This window comes from Mandrillus leucophaeus, unplaced genomic scaffold, assembly GCF_000951045.1.
Source record: "Mandrillus leucophaeus isolate KB7577 unplaced genomic scaffold, Mleu.le_1.0 Scaffold404, whole genome shotgun sequence".
NCBI lineage: Eukaryota > Metazoa > Chordata > Mammalia > Primates > Cercopithecidae > Mandrillus > Mandrillus leucophaeus.
In genome coordinates this window covers 922,397-935,798 of record NW_012104299.1, presented here as the reverse complement: position 1 = coordinate 935,798, position 13,402 = coordinate 922,397, and the positions used below count along the sequence as shown (strand labels likewise).

Genomic DNA, 13,402 nt, shown 5'->3' with positions numbered 1-13,402 from the left:
TTTTTTGAGATGGAGTCTCACTCTGTTGCCCAGGCTGGAGTGCAGTGGCATGATCTCAGCTCACTGCAACCTCTGCCTCTCGGGTTCAAATGATTCTCCTGCCTCAGCCTCCTGAGTAGCTGGGATTACAGGCACACGCCACCATGCCTGGCTAATTTTTGTATTTTGAGTAGAGACAGGGTTTCACCGTGTTGGCCAGGCCGCTCTGGAACTCCTGACCTCAAGTGATCCGCCCACCTCGGCTTCCCAAAGTGCTGGGATTACAGGCGTCAGCCACTGCACCCAGCCTGTTTTTAATTAAAAGACCCACCCTTGGTTTGAAAATGTAGAAGAATGCATACTCACATATATTTTCAATGAGAGAGTAATTTTATTATGTAGATATTAATCTTTTTCTTTTTCATCATCTTTTCTAAAGTTTCAATAATGAGCTTGTACATCTTTTGCAATAACAAAAACTTTCATTTTAAAACCACTATTGTCACCATTATTTAACATTTTTCTGTAAGTTCTAGTCAGTGTATGATAAATTATAAAATATTTGCTACATACATGTAAAGGGTTGAAATTTCTAACATACATTTATTCTTGAGTCTTTTATACAGCAGAAATACAAAACTTTCTACAACAAAAGTTTGAGACTCAGGAATAAATATTACAAAAGATGTCCTAAAGACCCCAGAGTTCTGTTTTCTTTATTAACTTGGTAAATTGGTTCTAAATGTACAATCATCCCTTGCCATCTGTGGGAAACTAATTGCAGAACCACAATACCAAAATCCAGAGATGCTCAAGTCCCTTATGTCAAATGACATAGTACTTGCATATACCCTACACACCTCCTGCTGTATATTTTAAATCATATGCAGATTACCTACAATATGTCTAATACAATGTAAATGCTATATAAATAGCTGTTATGCAGTATTTTTATTTGTATTATTTCTATTGTATCATTTTTATTTTTTTTTAATTTTTTGAATATTTTTATGTGTGGTTGGTTGAATCACAAATGAGGAACCCACAGAGCCAAACAGCTGACTCTATTTGTAAAAGGAAAGGGCCCAGAGTGGCCAAGACTCTTCTGATGAACAAAGAAGGAAGACTTCCTTATCAGGCATCAAGAGTAATTATGAAGCTATAATAGTGATAACAGTACGATCATTGCAGAGCCAGAGAAATTATCCAATGTTCACATACATGGAAGTTCAATATATAAGAGGAGGTATGACAGATCAATGAAGGAAGGAGGAATTACTGTAAAGTAAAGCTGAAAAAATAAAGTTATCCACATAGAAAAAAACAAAATTAAATCTCCATCTTGTGTTAGTCACAAAAACTAACTCCAGAATGATTAAGGCCTCAATGTTAAAGGCAAAATTTTAAAGTTTTTCATAGAATATACAGGTAACCTTGCACTTGCAATAGAGACAGAATTGTTTAACAAGACATAAAAACCACTATTTTTTTTTTTTTTTTTTGAGACAGAGTCTCACTCTGTTACCCAGGCTCACTGTAACCCCTGTCTCCTGGGTGCAGGTGATTCTCCTGCCTCAGCCTCCCGAGTAGCTGGGATTACAGGCATGCATCACCATGCCCGGCTAATTCTGTATTTCTAGTAGAGATGGGGTTTCTCCATGTTGGCCAGGCTGATCTCGAACTCCTGACCTAGGCCTCCCAAAATATTGGGATTACCAGTGTGAGCCACCGCGCCCAGCCAAAAAAGCATTAATTATTAAAGACTTATAAATTTGACAAGTTAAAATAAGAACTTCTTTCATCAAAAGACCATCTCTCCCTCCAAATTTTATCAGCTGATGTATTACAATCTAGGAGACTGTCTCTCTCCAAAGCTGTATTTCTCTCCCTTATGATTACAAGGCTTGCTGATTGCACACGGGAATTTGCAAAGGAGAGTTCAACAGTGGTCATGTGCTATTGTGGAGATCTCTCCCTGAGGTTCACCCCATTCTTGCTACTTGAACAGACTCTAATTGACCAACACAAGGACCTGGTCTTCCAGGTTTTCCCCAATATGCATAAGAATAACTTACAAACCCAAGGGACATGGGCTCACAGTCCAAAATACCTAGATACCGGCAAAACAACACTATGAAAGAAAGTCAGCAGTACTTGCACATATATAATAACGTTATCATCTACATTACCATTCGTAATACACACACACCATGATTCTAAAGATAAATTATGAGAAGTGATGAACTAATAATTTTAAATAAGCTTAATCAATAAAGAGTCAAATGAGGCCAGGCGCAGTGGATCACACCTGTAATCCCAACACTTTGGGAGGCCAAGGTGGGCAGATTACCTGAGGTCAGGAGTTTGAGACCAGCCTGGCCAATATGGCAAAACTCCATCTCTGCTAAAAAAAAACAAAAATCAGCCACGCGCAGTGGCATGCAGCTGTAATCCCAACTACTCTGAAGGCTGAGGCAGGAGAACTGCTTGAACTTGGGAGGTGGCGGTTGCAGTGAGCCGAGATCATGCCACTGTACTACAGCTGGGCGACAGAGTGAAACTCCATCTCAATAAATAACTAAATAAAGAGTGAAATGAAAATACTAGGTATAAAAAATAATCGCTGAAATAAAAAGCAATAGATCCTTAAGCAGGAGTAACTCTACCAAAGAATTAACTGATGAGAGTAAGATCAGAATTAGAAACTATCATAGTAATAAAGAATAGGAAGAAAACACAAAGAGATAGAAGACATAGCATAAGACCTAAGAGGTAGAAGGGAGAGATCTTTTCAAAGAAATAATGATTGTAAATACACTGCTCAGAACTAAATTAAAAAACTCAAATTTAAAGGGCTCAAAATAATGCCAAAACGTCCATTAACTAGAGACATTATAGTGATATTTACATATATAAAAATCAAAGAGATGATGTTCAAAACTGCTCATCTCCTTCATACTTGAAAATCAAGTGGGGTCACATTTTTTTCTAATGTTTATTTTTTATTAATAGATGTGGCGCCAATTTCTTCTGGCAATGGATATTAAGGTAAAGAAATCTAAAGGTATTTAGTATTTTTTCTCACATTAGTGACTTAATTTTCTATTGTTTTTTCTTTAGGGTAGGGGAATGGGGAGAGGATGGTGGTGCTTTACAATATGGACACTCAAGGGATTCTAGAGCCTCAAGGACTCCCAGGGATCTATGTCCACCACACTTGGCCAGTTGCCGTTGTAAAAACCTCAACTGTGCCTGAAGTCTCCCAATCCAGACAGTGTTGTATTCTCTCCAGAAAATAACCTGATGTCTTCTGCTGAGTTGTAGAAGAGACAATCTCATGCTTCACAAAATGGGGGAGAAGATATAAAGATTTTGTCATATTTTTGTTATTTTATTATTTTTAAAAAGTTGTATTATGGGATATTTCAAATATCTACAAATTACAAGGAAGAGTATAATAAATATCCTTGTACCCAGCACTCCAATTAAACATCTACCTGCTTCTTAAATACGACTTCTAACAATTTATGTGTTGAAGGGCCACTTATCACTCCTCTTCCAGAGATGCCTGGAGCCCCTGGAGGTCCCATGATGTAATTAGTCTTGCTTCTCAGGTTTCTTCACTGCTGATTTAGGGTTATGCTTTCTTGAGCCTGCTAGATGAATTTCAACAAATCCATTGCCTTTCCAACTCCAAAAACTGCATTGCTCTCTCATTGTCTTTGTCCATCAGGGCTTATGCCTTTTTCTTTACCCTATTCCTATCATTTCCATGGAAGGGAATGGAGAACCAAAACATTTTCACCTCTTCATCAAACAAATGTGTTAATTTTTTCTTTTTTTGGATCCACTGCCCAAGCTGGCATCCAGTAGCACAATCACACCTCACTGCAACCTTGACCTAATGGGCTCAAGTAATCCTCCTGCCTCAGTCTCCCAAGTAACTGGGACTACAAGCACACCCCACCGGGCCTAGCTAATTTTTTTTTTTTCCAGAGACATGGTCTTGCCATGTTACTCTGGATGGTCTTGAATTCCTGGGCTCAATCGATCTGAACACCTCAGCCTCCCAAAGTGCTTGGACCTTCTTAAACTGAGTCCTCCTTTTTTCATTTGTATGTCTCTCTTGATTGTCATTCTTGTATGTTTCATTTTTGAACATAATATTAACAATGATCTGTGGGCTTATTATTGTGTAACTTAATTTATGTATATTAATATAATATTTCCAACAACTTACATTATATTGTACTACTGTTATTCTGTTCCACAAATAAGAACAATTAACATCTGAAGAGCTTACACGACACCCAAGCTATTAAGGACTTGGGATTTGAACTCACAACTGTCTGACCCTGAAGTCCAGTTTCCACACAACCGTGCATACCACTTCTCATTTCTTTTCCAATGTGAGGTAGGCCTTAGTGCCTGTCTAAGGGTGCAAGGTAACACACTCTAAGATGTATGTGTGATATGCCTGGGTAATGACTCTTGTTCAAATTCCACAGCTTTAAATTCAAGAAAGTACTTGGACCAAGCCAGGCTGGCCTGGGGAGTTTATGAATGGTAAATGAGACAGAGCTCATACCTGGGATATATAACACTGGACCATTCTATGAGGTCATATTACATACAGATGCTCCTTGACTTAAAATGAGATTATGTCCCAATAAACCCATCATTAAGTTCCAAATATCACTAATTTTAAAATGCATTTAATATACCTAAACTACCAAACATCATAGCTTAGCCTGGCCTATCTTAAATATGCGCAGAACATTTACATTAGCGTACAGATGGGCAGAATCACCTAACACAAAGCCTATTTTACAATGAAGTATAGGGTATTTCATGTAATTTACTGAACACTGTATTGAAAGTGAAGAACAGAATGAATGTACCAATAGATGGTCCCCAACTTACGATGGCATGACTGACACGACTTTGACTTCATGACAGTGCGAAAGCAATATGCATCACTTTAAGTACCCATGCAACCATTTGGGGACATAAGCCCACAGTAAATTGAGGAGCATCTGGTATTCTACTAAATGCATCTTACCTTTCCACCAACATAAAGTCAAAAAATTGTAAGTCAAACCATCGTTAAGTAGGGGACGATTTGTATCAGTAACAAGACTGATGCGATGCACTGGCCGTGGACATGAGGAGCTCTGATCCACGTGCAGAGTAACCTTCCAGCAGAACTGTTCCAGGCTTATGGATCTTAGGATGTAAGGCAGGTTCCTAAAGAGCTGAAGACAGTCACTTCCTCAGACCTAGACTCCACGGCCATATATAATCAATGAACAGTCTCTTTGGGGGATCCTCTATCTCACCCTGACCAGTGTCATGGGTCTCTCTGCTGTGTAGCCTGACTGTGGTGACCTCCTTCTGAATTATTTCAGTAAGGAACATTTTGGGCTTACCCATGTGACGTCTATGTCTGGTTCCTGAGTCAATATGATCTATTAAGAACACTGGTCAGAGTGGTCACACCACTCCAATCTCCCTCTTTGATTTCCTTCACATGAGCATTATTTTCAGAAAAACAATCAAGTCTTTATTTTAAAAAAATGAAACAAACAAACAAAAAAAGACAGAAAAGAAATGGCCAGGCGTGGTTGCTCACGACTGTAATCCCAGCACTTTGGGAGGCCAATGGGGGCAGATCGCTTGAGCCCAGGAGTTCAAGACCAGCCTGGTCAACATGGCAAAACCCTGTCTCTACTAAAAGTATAAAAATTAATCGGATGCTGTGGCATGCACCTGTAGTACCAGCTACTTGGGAGGCTTAGGCACAAGAATCACTTGAGCCTGGGAGGCAGGGTTACAGTGAGCCAAGATTAAGCCACTGTACTCTAGCCTGGGCAACAGAGCAAGACCCTGCCTCAAAGGAAAAAAAAAAGAAAAGAGATTATCTCTGAACTGAAAGTCAACGGAAAAAAAAAGAAGAAGAAGAGGAAAGAGTTATAAAGGCTTCTGAGGGTTAAAAAAATAATAAATAAGGCTAGGTGCAGGGGCTCACGCCTGTAATCCCAGCACTTCCGGAGGCCAAGGAGGGTGGATCACAAGGTCAAGAGTTCGAGACCAGGCTGGCCAACATGGTGAAACCCCGTGTCTACTAAAAATATAAAAACTAGCTGGGCATGGTGGCAGGCACTTGTAATCCCAGCTACTCAGGAGGCTGAGGCAGGAGGATCATTTGAACCCAGGAAGCGGAGGTTGCAGTGAGCCGAGGTCACACTGTTGCACTCCAGCCTGGGTGACAGGGCGAGACTCCATCTCAAAAAACAAAAATAAAAAAATAAAAAATAATAATAACACATAAAAAGCAGCATCAAACACTCTAGAGTCAAATCCCTCACAGACTTCAAGGGTCTGTCCATGGACACACATAAATCTGTATGGAGTAGGAAGACAAAGTTTTTCTTTTGTTTCCGTAACACCTTTCTACACCGTGCACATCCGGGAAGCATGAGGACATGGAAATTGAGAAGACAGGTTCTAAGATGTCAAGAACAGGTTTAAAGACTCACTGTGGACTGTGTTTGCGCCATATATTCACTCTCCATTTTATTCAGACGCACATTTGTATCCTCAAGCAATTCTTGAATGTTTTCAGTGTGCTGCTTTTGAAGATCAAACTTTTCCTGTTCCATTTCTGCTACAGCATTGTGAAGCTACATCAGGAAATCAAGAGTTAACTCTTTTACTACTATGGAATTGACTATTTTGTAATTCAGGAGAAAAATGGTTTCCTATATTCCTCTATTTATATATATGATGACCTGAACACCAAAAGATATTAAAAACCACCAATAAACATTCAAGGTAAAGATATCATATAAAAAGCAGGATAAGAAATACTTAATTTTTCCTTTACTTTCCTGAATTGAAAATTTTAATGGCATCTGCCTCAGGTAGAAATGGTAAATAAACCAGGCAGACAACACAAGTAAACAACACTAGTATTAGTCTGAAATGAGAAAATAGAAACATGATAATATTGTTACTTATTAGGAATATTATCTCACTGACCCCATTATTCATCCTATTTGCATGGAATTTTGTACAACAGTAATGTTAAAAACTGCTTTCTCTCCTACCCACACCTCAAACAAGAAATTACTTCTAGTCATTCCCTAATCTATACAAAAACAGATAAAAAGATCACAGTTATCAACCAAACAGAGTATGGGTAGGGTGACTAAGCAGAATTGTATACTATATGTACAGAGGTCTTTACTTATTTTAAAAAATCATTATGTATACACTGTTTAAATGGATAAGGCTTTAAAATTTTTACACAAACTAAGGTAAGGAAAATAAAGGCAAATACAGGAGGTCCACACAAGCTTCAATGGACAACTTCCAAAAGGGGTTGAAAATCTCTGCTCCCAGCCTTGCGGGCCTTTCCTCACTTATCTTAATGGGGGTACAATTCTAACTTCCATTCCCTGCATCAACCCCACACCTACCCAACAGGTGAAGAGACCAGGAGTCCAAACAGTCCAAATGATATATTTGGCTTTTTGTTTTTGTTTTTGTTTTGAGATGGAGTCTCACTCTGTCACCCAGGCTGGAGCGCAGTGGTGCAAACTTGGCTCAGTGCAACCTCCACCTCCAGGTTCACTTGATTCTCCTGCCTCAGCCTCCCAAGTTGCTGGGATCAAAGGTAGCCACCACAACACCTGGCTAATTTTTTTATATTTTTAGTAGAGTCGGGGTTTCACCAGGTTGGTCAGCCTGGTCTTGAACTCCTAGCCTCAAGTGATCCACCCACCTCAGCCTCCCAAAATGCTAGGATTACAGGTGTGAGCCACCGTGCCTGGCCCCAAATGATATATTTGATTCACTACCTATAAATAGGGAAGAGAGAAAGGACACAATACAGGCAGTGCGGACTCTTACTTGAGTAGGAAGACACTGGAAGGACAGGGAAAACCTGTGAGAGATGGAAGCTAGGGCAGAATGCAGGCAATAATTATGATATTTGTACTGGTAAAGGTCTCAAGAACTCTTCTTCTAGTTTCTAGCTGAATAGGAAGAATGAGGATGCTCAGCAATAGCCATATAGAAGACTCTAGGATTTTGCAAGTTTAACATACACAGTTTTGGTTATTTGCAAGTGGTCCCCAAAATCCTTGATGTATCTAATTTTTAGTTTTGCTGAAATAAACATTGTAAAGCAGTGTTAGGTCTGTTGTTCAAAAGTGAGTCACGTAGCTGGTACATTGCACCCAAATCTCAGTGCTCCTTCACAGCTGTTGAGTGACATGATAGTAACTCAGATAATGGGCTCTAAAGGAGTCACTTAGAATTTTACAGTTGTACTTACAGGAGCAATTATACGATGTAGTGGTTTCTTCATGTTATGGTCTCCCAAAGTCCCTAGAACATATGCCTGCCGAATGTCAAAAATCTAATAGCCCATCAACACTCAGTGGTTTCTCACGTGTATTCCACAGTTGTTTTATAAAGGGACTGTCGCTGTTGGAGGGGTGTCTGTAAGTCAGTCTACAACACTCATCCAAGGAATTTGCAGTTGAGACTACAAGGGTAAAAATGGCACTGGCAAAAACAAGTATGCTATTACTTGGCTGATGTGTTTGAGGACTAGATAGGCATCTGGTCTAATAGTCTAACTATATTATTAATAAGTATTCATTCAACAAATTTTATTAATACCTGCTATGTACCAGGCATAATGCATCAGGGAGCACTTTCCCAAACCTAACAATGAAATGGAGTCCAGGTCACTCAGTCTAGGAGGTTTTAAATAGCAAATATTCCTTTGAGGGATAAACTATTTTAGTAGAAAATATTATTAGGCTATAGGATACAAATCCTGCTAGAGTTGATGAAACCACAGGATATAACAATGAGTTGATCCATATGAATTCTCAAGAAGAATTTTTACCCAGAGTTTGATAATGGGCACAGGAGACACAAATGCCCTTCCCAGCATCCTACATATTCGTCTTTAACCATATAGTTGGCTCATGCCAGAGGAGACCCAGAGGCAACAGGAATCTGTCCCAAAAAAAGGGAAAAGTATTATAAAACCCCACAAGTCAATGGCGCAGCCACTGTGGAAAACACTTTGGCAGTTCCTCAAAAAATTTATCAAAAAGATAAACAGAGTTACCACATAACCCAGGAATCCTACCCCTAGGACTACACCTAACAGAATGTAAAAACACACACAATGTTCACAGCAACATTATTCATGATATCCAAAAGGTAGAGTCCACTCAAATGTCTATCAACTGATGAATGGATAGGCAAAATGTGGTCTATCCATACAACGCAATAATATTTGACCATAAAACTGATTGAACTATTGATTCATGCTACAGGAAGGGTGAAACTTTAAAATATTATGGTAAGTGAAAGAAGCTAGTCACAAAATGCCACATATTGTATTATTGCATTTATATGAGATGTCTACAATAGGCAAATCTATAAAGACAAAAAGTAGATTGGTGGTTGAAGAGCCTGGGGTGTGGGGAGTGGTAACTGACTGCTGATGGGTACAGGTTTCTTTCTCAGGCGATGGAAATGGTCTGCAAATTATATTGTGGTGAAAGTTGCACAACTTTGTGAATACATCAAAAAAACAATGAATTGTATACTTTAAGAAGGTGAATTTTATGGCATGTAAATCATAACTCAATATTTTTTAAAGGCCCACAGATTAGAACAGCATAGTATAGTCAGGTAACTGGAAAACGTATTGACAGCTGGGGCAAAAGTCAAGACAGGAAGAAGGATTGTGAGAAAAGATGAGGCTTGAAAGATCACCAGAGTCTTTATCATGAAAAGCCTTGTAAGTCCTAAGAACCAAGGAAACAATGGGAACCACTAGGACAATGGGAACCACTAGAGTAATTTAAACATGGTTGTGAGGTCAACCAGATTCGTGTTTGTGAAAGACCAATTTGGCTGTATTGTGGGACATGGAATGACGAGGGACAGACTGGAGGCAGAGTCCAGTTACGGGTGATCTAGGCAAGAGACAGGGGTCTCCTGAACTAAGAAGGAAGCGTGGTAGATATATTCAAAAGACGGATAATTAACAGAACTTGACAAGGCATTAGATGTGTGAGCTGAAGCAAAAAGAAGAGTCTTTAAGTAGCTGAGTTGATCCCTATCCCATGGAGAATACTCTACTGGGTAGGTATATCCCTCCATGGGATAGGTATTCTCCATGGGACAGGGGAAAAGGGAATGCCCATTATAGCAACAAAGGAAGAAGATGAAGTTTAGGGACAATGATGGAATTCAGACCAAGGAGAGATTTTAAATAGGTAGTTGAATAACTGGGACTTAAGGTAAGAGATATAGGATGCATATTTCTATTAGGGAATACACATGCGCGCGCACACACACACACATATCACTTTGTCCATGTAGAATACGTAATTGTTGAATGAATGACTACATGAATAACAAAGTGAATCTATGATGTGCTTATTAATGTTGGTGCCCGGCCTGCTTGCACTCAGTTTTCATCTCAGCCCAGATTTACATGAAGTTACACTTCACACACACACACACATATACACACACACAAAGCCTTCAATGAGGGGGCAGGTGCAATGACTCACACCTGTAATTCCAGCGCTTTGGGAGGCCAAGGTGGAAGGATCACTTGAGGTCAGGAGTTCGATACCAGCCTGGCCAACATGGAAAAACCCCATATCTACAAAAACTACAAAACTTAGCCAGGCAGTGGTGGCCACACCTGTTATTCCAGCTACTTGGGAGGCTGAGGCATGAGAAGAAGGTTGCAGGGAGCTGAGACTGCACCACTGCTCTCCAGCCTAGGCGACAGAGCAAGACTCTGTCTCAAAAAAAAAAAAAAAAACCTTCAACCAGATTTACGTATTTACACATCCACTATTTATTGTATAACTAGAAAAAAAGCTTTACTAAACCAGCAGAAAGAAGAAGATGTACCCTTATAAGTGGTAGAAGCCTTTTCTCTTCAAATACCTGACAATTTAAACTAGAATATATTAAATTAGGGAATTCAGACAAAGGAAAAAAGGGGACCTGCTAGGTACACAATGTCCTTGAAGCAAATTTTTAAAAATGCCAAATTTACAGAAAAGATAAAACCAAAATGTGAGAAAGAAAAACCACATAACTAGAAATAACAAAATAAAAACTAGAAAAGAACTAACTAAAAAGCAATCTATAGATTCAACACTATCCTATCAAATTACCAATGTCATTTTTTACAGAATTAGAAAAAATGATTCTAAGATTCATATGAAACCAAAAAAGAGTCTGAATAGCTAAAGCAATCCTAAGCAAGAAGAACAAGCCAGGCATGGTGCCTGACGCCTGCAATCTCAGCACTACTGGAAGGCCGAGGCAGGAGGATCACTTGAGGTCAGGAGTTCAAGACAAGCCTGGGCAACACAGTGAGATCCCATCTCTACAAAAAAAAAAAGTTTTAAATTAGCCAGGTGTGGTAATGCACACCTGTAGTCCCAGCTACTCAGGAGACTGAGGCAGGAGGATCACTTGAGCCCAGGAGGTCAAGGCTGTGGTGAGCTGTTATGGTGCCATTGCACTCCAGACTGTGTGGCACAGCAAGACCCTGTCTCAAAAACAAAATACAACAAAAGAACAAGGCCAGTGGGCATCACATTACCCAACTTAAAACTATGTTATAAGGCTACAATAACCAAAACCACATAGTACTAGTATAAAAACAGACACATAGACCAATGAAACAGAAGAGAGAATCCAGAAATAATGATGCACACCTACAGCCATCTGATCTTTGACAAAGTTGACCAAAAAAAAAAATGGGGAAAGGACTCCTTATCCAATAAATGGGGCTAAGATAACTGGCTAGTCATATGCAGAAGAATGAAACTGGATACCCCACAAAATACAAAAATTAATTCAGGATAGATTAAAGGTTTAAGACCTAAAACTATAAAAATCCTAGAAGAAAACCTAGGAAGTACCATTCTAGACATCGACCTTGGTAAAGAATTTATGATTAAATCCCCGAAAGCAATTGCCACAAAAGTAAAAAATGGACAAGTGGGACGTAATTAAAATAAAGAACTTTTGCACAGCAAAAGAAACTATCAAGTAAACAGATACCTCACAGAATGGGAGAAAATATTTGCAAACTATATATCTGACAAAGGTCTAATATCCAGAATCTATAAAGAACTCAATAATTCAACAAGAAAAAACAACCCCATTAAAAAGTGGGCAAAGGACATGAACAAACAATTCTCAAAAAAAGAAATACAAGTGGCCAATAAATATATGAAAAAATGTTCAACATCACACGTCATCAGAGAAATGCAATTCAAAACCACAATGAGATACCACCTCACACCAGTAAAAATGGGTGTTATTTAAAAGACTAAAGACAACAGATGCTGGCAAGGTTGCAGAAAAAAGGGAATGCTTATATACTGTTAATGTGGGAACATAAAGTAGTTCAACCACTGTGGAATGCAGTTTGGAGAGTTCTCAGTGAACTTAGAACAACTATCATTTGACCCAACAATCCCATTACTGGGTATATACCCAAAGGAAAATAAGTCATTCTACAAAAAAGGCACATGCACTTGTATGCTCATTGCCATGCTATCCACAATAGCAAAGACATGGAATCAACCTAGATGTCCATCGATGGTGGATTAGATAAAGAAAATGTGGTATATATACACCATGGAATATTAGATGGCCATAAAAAATGAAATCATTCCTTTGCAGTAATGTGGATGCAGCTGGTGGCCATAATACTAAGCAAATTAATGCAGAAACAGAAAACCAAGCATGTTCTCACTTACAAGTGGGAGCTAAACATTGGTATATATGGACATAAAAATAGGAACAATAGACACTGAAGACTCCTAGAGGAAAGAGGGGGACAAAGGCTAAAAAGCTACTGTTGGGTACTATGCTCACTACTTGGATGATGGGATCATTCATATCCCAAACCTCAGTGTCACACAATATAACCATGTAACACACCTGCACATGTACCCTCTGAATCTAAAATAAAAGCTGAAATTATTTTTTAAAATGAAATAAAGTATCCATAATACTCAAAGCAATATACAGACTCAAATGTAATCCCTATCAAAATATCAATGACATTTTCACAGAAATAGAAAAAGCAATCCTAAAATTTGCATGTAACTACAGAAGATTCTGAATAGCCAAAGCAATCTTAAGCATGAAGAACAAAGGTGGAGGCATCACAGTAACTGACAAGAAAATATACTTCGAAGTTGTAGTAACTAAAAGTGTGCCATTGGCATAAAAACAGACACACAGACCAATAAAACAGCATGAAGCACCCAGAAAAAAATCCACACATTTACAGCCAGCTGATTTTTGACAAAAACGCCAAGAACATACAATGGGGAAAGTA

At 38.9% G+C, this 13,402-nt stretch overlaps 1 protein-coding gene across 2 annotated transcripts in view; it reads right to left on the bottom strand.

Annotated features, from left to right (window-relative positions):
* CEP112 (centrosomal protein 112kDa) overlaps positions 1-13,402 on the bottom strand; it is a 587,957-nt gene that overhangs the window by 454,164 nt on the left and 120,391 nt on the right. For both annotated transcript variants that reach the window (XM_011992146.1, XM_011992147.1), the window contains one exon: positions 6,519-6,662. In XM_011992146.1, the coding sequence (XP_011847536.1) occupies positions 6,519-6,662 (144 nt within the window). The remainder of the gene's footprint in view (positions 1-6,518; positions 6,663-13,402) is intronic.